We start from the raw sequence: 7,113 nt of genomic DNA, 5'->3' as shown, positions 1-7,113 counted from the left end.
AGAGCACTGATTGCTATTCCAAGGAATTAGACCACTCTTAATTATTATCTGTTCCTCCAATTCCATGCAATGTGACTCTCTCCTTTCACCTCTATAGGCCAGGCATACACATGGTCATAGGCATGTATGTTGTCAAAACCACATACACATAAAATAAAAAACAATACTTTTTTATTAGGAAAGGAATGGCTGGGATGTGTGTTCTGAGCATACCCTTCAGTTTCTGTTCATTCTTTTTAAGTTACTGAACCTCCCAATGTCTCAGTCTCTTCACCTTTCAAATGAGGCTTGATGACAAAATGTCTCAGGTGAATGAGGAATATTTGAAGCATTTCACATAACTCCTGGTATCTGAACATAATACCTTGTCTCACATTCTTGTTCCTTCTCTGGAAGGCAGAGTCAGGGCGTCCCCAGAATAAGATGGCTAGCTATACTAGATGAAATGATGGGCACTGGGTTCAACTGAAAGACTCTGTCTCAAGGAGTAAAGTGAGAACAATTGAGGAAGAACACCATGTCAGTCTCTGACCACACACACACTTGTACACACACATGTACACATGCATGCACATGAACACACTCATGTGTGCACACACATAAACACGTACTGCAGATGTAAGCAAGTAGATGAAGAAGACAGAGCCAATGTCAGTCAGACATAAGCCCTCCTACTTGTAGTCCTATGAGTAATGACAGAAGTTCATATGTAATGCACTGGAGACACTGTAGTCTTCCCAGGGAATGTTGATGATCATGGGGTATGGGAGCAGGAAAGTCATTTATTCCTTTTCCACTCCTACCTCCCTATGTGCACTAACAATCAATTCCAGGTAACTCTAAAACATCCATTATTTTCTTTATATTCAAACGTGATAAATACATCTATGTGTCATTTTGGGGGAAGCAAAGGTAAGATTTCCTTAAAAGAGCACTTTCCTTCAAGGGAAAAATAATGGTTATTTAGAATAAGCAAAAAGTACTCAAATTACTTATACGAGAAATTAGAAAAGCACAAACATAACAGCAGATGTGCCCATAGAACAGTGAACCATATTTAAAGGACATTTCACAGGCAGCTGTCCAGTGAGCACTGAGGAGGCTGAGGTTCTCAGCATCATTACATCTGGAAACTACAAAAGATCAGCACAGCGCCAGCGCCCACCTCCTCTTCTCAGTCTCACATCACCACACCCTACCAGCCTGGCTACAATAACAGAACCCAGTACTGACAGGAGTAACTGGATGTATGGGACAGTGAATTAAAAATGATTCCTGTAAAATTATACTGGTTCTGATCCATGGTCTTTACACTACACTGCCAGATATTCTGAAGGATACAGACAAACTATACTAACAAACTGTCAATATAGGTAAAACAGTCTTCCAAATTTCCTGCTTCATGGAAATGTTTGCCAGATACTATGTCCTGTAAGCTGAAGATTGCTGCCCCAACTTTGCAGAAAAACTTTGGATGACTGTCCTGGCAGCAAGAGTCTCTGTCAATTCTAGAGCTTTGGAAGTAGCTTACAAAGCACTTCCTGCTTACTTAGGTAATATTATCTCTTCCTGGAGTCTGTGACGGAGTTGAAGAACAGATAGTGTTAATTATAATTTTACTTAGTTATGACAGATGATAAATTAGATAAAAACTTTAGACTCACAAAGATAAAATAGCTGGTAGAATGTTTTCTTTATTTTTGCCACATAAGAATATGCTAAATATTATAAGAGTAATTCTTGCTAGATACCTGTTTTATTATATGTAATTTTACTTTGTTAAATTTAAAACCTTCCTTTTTCATTAGACAGAAAAGGGGATATGATGTGGGATGTCTTTCTGTGTATGTGTTTCTTTTATTGATTGATGAATAAAGCTGTTTTGGCAAATGGCTTAGCAGAGTAAAGCCACATGGGAAATCAGAACAGAGATAGAGAGAGAGAGAGTAGGCAGAGTCAGAGAGATACCATGTAGCTTCTGAAAGACAAGCAGACAGTGGAACCTTACTTGTAGGCCACTGCCTTGTGGTTTAATTTAAGATGTAAGAGCTAGCTAAGAATACGCCTAAGCTATTGACCAAACAGTGTTATAATTAATAAAGTTTCTGTGTGATTTTTCTGGTCTGGGTATCCGGGAAATGAATGAGCAGTCTATATCAACATTGGTTCTGTTCCATAAACTATCAACTTACTTCTGTCCTGACAACACCTGCTTTGCTACTTAACATATAGTGCCTCAGCCTAATACTATCTATACTATCATTCTATTCACAGTTAGCATGTTTTGTGGTGGTTTGTAGGTATGTTATTGTTTTCTGAGAACTATAGCAGGTTACATAATATACATCACTTGCTGATTTCAAAGTAGAGGAGCCAACACAAAAGACCATGGCAAAAGACCTTGTATTACATCTCTCACACAAAATACATTCTACCTCCTGTTCTCAGGCTGAACAATACTGTACTAAGCTGTTTTTAGGATAAGCAACCAGCACTCAAATCATCACACAGAAACTTCATATTAGTTCTGATTGCTCAGTAGTTTATGCTCATTTCTGGCTAGCTCTTTTAACTTAAATTAATCTGTTTTTCTTTACCATTTCCTCTGGCCTTTTTAGTTTTCTTTCCTTCTGTATATCTTACATTCACTGTTTCTTGTATCAGCTAGCTGGTGGCTAATTGGCTTCTTGTCTTGAATGTGTGTGCTCCTCGTCTTCTTTGTTCTCTTTCCTCTTCTTGACTTTCATTACTAAATCTCTCCTCCTACTTATTCTTTCTGCTGGCAAGTCTTGCCTTTCCCATTTCTGCCTTGCTATTGGTCATTCAACATTTTATTTGACCAATCAAGTGCCTAAGGCAGGCAAGGTAAAACAAATGTACCACATCTTTACATAATTAAACAAATGCAGGACAAACCAGTGTAACACCTCCTAACATCATTTAAGAGATGCAGCTCAAAGAAATGCGACACACCTTTACACAGTTAAAATGATATTCTACAGAATAAACAAAAGTACTACATCTGTATTCAATTAAAACAATATTCCACAACACCATGCTAATTGCTTTGGCCAAAAAAATTTGTGGACTGAGGAGCAGGTCACTCTTGAGAAGCTCAGTCATTGTGAGTTTGTCCATTGTTCCTTTTCTTCTGCTCTAGGATGACATATTAGGTATAAGTTTCCTTCTTCAGGATTGATGTGAGAGGACAGAAGGTCACTCCCAACCTACAGCTATAAACATGAGCAACAGATGAATCTATTCTGGATTATAATCCAGGAAGATTACTGATGTGTTTGGAATTATGCCTTTGTATATCAATCAAGCCAATCACCTTGGTTTATCCCAATTACGAAATACAATGTTAGTTCCAATGCACTGGTCAATTACACACAATAAAAAAGTTCTTTTCTTAAATAGTGAATGATAATGATCTTTTCTTAAATAGTGAATAGGTTCTCCTAGATCCAACCTGTCATACTATGCCCTATCACCTTGAGAAACGCCCTCTTGATGTCTTTGTTTCTCAGACTGTAGACCACGGGGTTAAGCAAGGCTGTGAAGGCGTTGTAAAAGAGTGCTATCTGCTTGTCTTGCTCAGGGGAGTAGCTGGATTTGGGCTTCAAGTAGATATAAGAGGCTGGACCATAGAATAAGGAGACCATAGTCAGGTGGGAGGCACAGGTAGAGAAAGCCTTGCATCGTCCCTGGGTGGACTTGATCTTGAGAATTGCCATGGCGATGCGAATGTAGGAAGCCACAATGAGGGAAATTGGAGTAAGACCCACAAAAACATTCAAGATCTGGTCCACCATCTCAATTATGTGGGTATGCATGCACGCCAAGCTACGCACTGAAGGACCTTCACAGAAATAGTGGTTGACTTTGTTGGGCCCACAATATGGCAAACTCATTGTGAAGAATGTATGCAACAAAGAAAAGAGGAAACCGCAGATACAAGTACCAGCTGCCAACCATATACATATTCCCCAGTTGAGGATAACAGTATAACGAAGTGGGTGACAAATGGCCACATATCTGTCATAAGCCATGACAACAAAAAAGGTGCCCTCAATCATACACAAAGCACTGAACACAAACATCTGGAGCCAGCAGCCAGCAAAGGAGATGGTCTGAGAGTGAGAAAGAAGATGCACCAACATCTGGGGCATAGTGGTAGTGACAGAACCCATATCCAACATGGCGAGTATACAGAGGAAGAAGTACATGGGAGTGTGCAGATGTGTGTCCAGGCAGATCAGCAGGATGATGAGTCCATTTCCCAGGATGGAGCTCAGGTAGATGAGAAAAAACACAATGAAGAGGATGCTGTCAGTTGTGGGGTCACTGGAGAAGCCGAGTAGGATGAACTCAGAAACCCAGCTTTGGTTCTGTCCTGGAATCATCCACATGGTGAGGCCTGTAAGAGAATCACATTCATCTCTGAGTCACCTGACACAGGCCAGCTGTAGAGGCAGCAAGGGGAGATCCAGGCTGGTGAGATGGCTAAAAAGGTGAAGAACACTGGCTGCTGTTGAAGGGGATCAGAAAGCTCAGAGCTGTATGATTTCAATTCCAAGGGATCTGATTCCATTCTCTGACCTCCACTGGCAAAACACACACATGGCGCACAAAGAAGTGTATAGGCAAATATCTATACACATAAAATAAAAAAATACTTTTTAATTAAGAAAAGAAAGGCTAGCATGTGGGTTTCTGAGTACATTGTTCAGTTTCTGTGAATCTTCTCAGGCTACTGCACCTTCCAATGCCTCTGTCTCTTTATCTATCAAACAAGGCAGATGACACTCATGTCTCAGGATTATGATGGACGTCTAACACATCTCACAGAGCTAACTCCTCTAAATAACATGTAACACATGGTAAGTCGTATGCAGTTTCCCACAGTTGTCAGTTCTGGGAAGGCAGTGAGAGAATAGAAGGGCTAGCTACATTAAGCTACACTAGGTGAAATGATGGGCACTGGGTTCAACTAAGAGACCCTGTCTCAGTGAAAAAGGAGAGAGCAATTGAGGAAGAATCCTATCAGTCTACAACCACACACACACACACACACACACACACACACGACGACATGCATAATAGAGAATAAACGAACAGATGAAGATAGCAGAACAAATATCAGTCAGACACAGGCCCTCACACATGTAGTCCTGTGAGTAATGAAAGAAGGTCATGTGTGCAGTGCACTGGAGACACTGTCGTCTTCCCGGAAAACCCTGATGAATCATGTGGGTATGTGAGGAGATAAGTTATTTCTTCCTTTTTAACTCTTACCTCCCTCTGCATGCTAACAATCCATTCCAGGTGTACTGTGGAGTTGAGTGGTAAATCTATAGCAAACAAATTTGTTATTTACTTTGGTTCTTCAAGATAGGGTTTCTTAGTGTAACAGCTCTGTCTGTCTTGTAACTGACTTTATAGACCAGGTAGGCCTCAAACTCAAGATATCTGCCAGCCTCTACTTCCTGAGTGCTGGAAATGCAGGCAGGAAGCACCAGCATCTGACTGCAACCAAATTTTAACATCAAGCATGATAAATATATTTATCCTCTTAGAGCAAGCAAAGGTAACATATCTTTAAAGGACACTTTTTTTTGGGGGGGGAAGCCCTCCATAAGCTAGAATAATGCAAAAACAAGTACTCAAAAGTTTATACAAAGGCTTAGAAAAACATAAACATAAAAACAGATGCTACAATGGAGTAGGTAATCATATTTAAAGGTCACAAGGCAGCTCTCTGGGAGTTGCATGAGAACATCACAACACCAACACCCACCCTCCTCTTCACAGTCTCGCATCCCCACATGCCTACTAGCCTGGCTACAATAACAGTTATCTAATATTGACAAGAGTAATTGGATCCAATTGAAGAGTAAATTAAAATGATCCTTTTAGTGTGTGCCTGACTGTGTTTACTAACACTCTACATATTTAATGCTTTTCCCAGCAGCACAAATATCAACTATATTTCTGAAACAATATGTAAACACATAGGTGCATATAAACACATGCTCAAGGAAAGACATGTAAAGGAAATTTCCCAACACTGCTCAAAAGTGTCTGATCTAGGTCACCTCTCATGCTAAACAGCAAGACAATGCTTAAGGGAAGAATTAATTTTATGGAAGTTGATATATCAAGGAAACACTTAGACATCCTCAGTCTTCCCTTTCCCCGTCCCCACCCCTTCTCCTGACCAGCCTACTATTCATAACCCTCACAGCTGTCCTTTCTTTCCACCCAGGTCAGGAACTCATCATCTCTCCTGGAGTTTCTGCATCACTGTCTCCATGTGCCTATGCCCCTAAATTTTCCCTTTCAATACAGTCTTATTTATTTTAATTAAATAATTGTTTTCATATAATATTCTTTGATCATATTCTTCTGTTCCTCCGGTTTCTCCCAGATCTTCCCCACCAAACTTCAACTTCTCTTTTCTCCCACTCTCTCTTTTAAGAAAAACAAACAACAAAAATTAAAAAAATAATAAAAAAGAAAATCAAAACAAAAAGTACTAAAACAAAACAAAACCCAGATGTGTCCTGTTGGCCAGCTACTCCGGGCACGTGGCCTGCTCTGGAGGGTGACTGATATACACACTGCTCTTCTATTGGAGAACTGGTTTTCCTTTTCGCAGCAGGTGTCACTGCAAACTCCTTCATTGTTAGGTTCAGGAACTAATTCACTTCCCTTTCTCAGTGCTGGCCTTTTGCCCGCATCAACACGTTCTCCAAGTTACTGTTGGCAGCAATTTTTCAAAAATTTCACAGTGGTCCTATCTGGACCAATTAAGAGCTCCTATGCCCTGTCCTTTAGGAGGGTGCAGAGATCAATCCTAACCTGCTTGCTCTGTGGACACGAAGCCTCTGTACACAACTGTCTCCCCCATCTCCTTGCCCTCATTCACAAATCCTCCATGAAAGCTCTTCTGTTATCCCGCATGCCCATGCCTCTTTCGTATGTTAAGAAATCGCCTAGCTTCTTATCATCATCATGAAGGGGGAACCACCACCTGCACTGTGTTGCCCACAATGGGGCCACAGCAGGACTCAGCGAGGCCAGGAAGTCTTCCTTGTTATGCTACCGCCT

The 7,113-nt window shown here is 40.6% G+C and overlaps 1 protein-coding gene across 1 annotated transcript; it reads right to left on the bottom strand.

Annotated features, from left to right (window-relative positions):
* Positions 1-3,461: 3,461 nt before the first annotated feature.
* Positions 3,462-4,455, bottom strand: LOC121447833 (olfactory receptor 2A12-like). Its single transcript, XM_041651116.1, has one exon. The coding sequence runs from the start codon at positions 4,410-4,412 to the stop codon at positions 3,462-3,464; it is 951 nt and encodes a 316-aa protein (XP_041507050.1). The 5' UTR covers positions 4,413-4,455.
* Positions 4,456-7,113: the final 2,658 nt, after the last annotated feature.

Source organism: Microtus oregoni, unplaced genomic scaffold (genome assembly GCF_018167655.1).
Source record: "Microtus oregoni isolate MIOR12 unplaced genomic scaffold, Mior012 000005F_ref0000423, whole genome shotgun sequence".
NCBI classification, from domain to species: domain Eukaryota; kingdom Metazoa; phylum Chordata; class Mammalia; order Rodentia; family Cricetidae; genus Microtus; species Microtus oregoni.
The sequence above is the reverse complement of the archived record's forward strand: the minus strand, read 5'-3'. Positions and strand labels throughout refer to the sequence as shown.

Excerpts from the sequence above, each read along its gene's own strand:
- LOC121447833 (XM_041651116.1), bottom strand. The coding sequence starts at position 4,412 with ATGTGGATGATTCCAGGACAGAACCAAAGCTGGGTTTCTGAGTTCATC.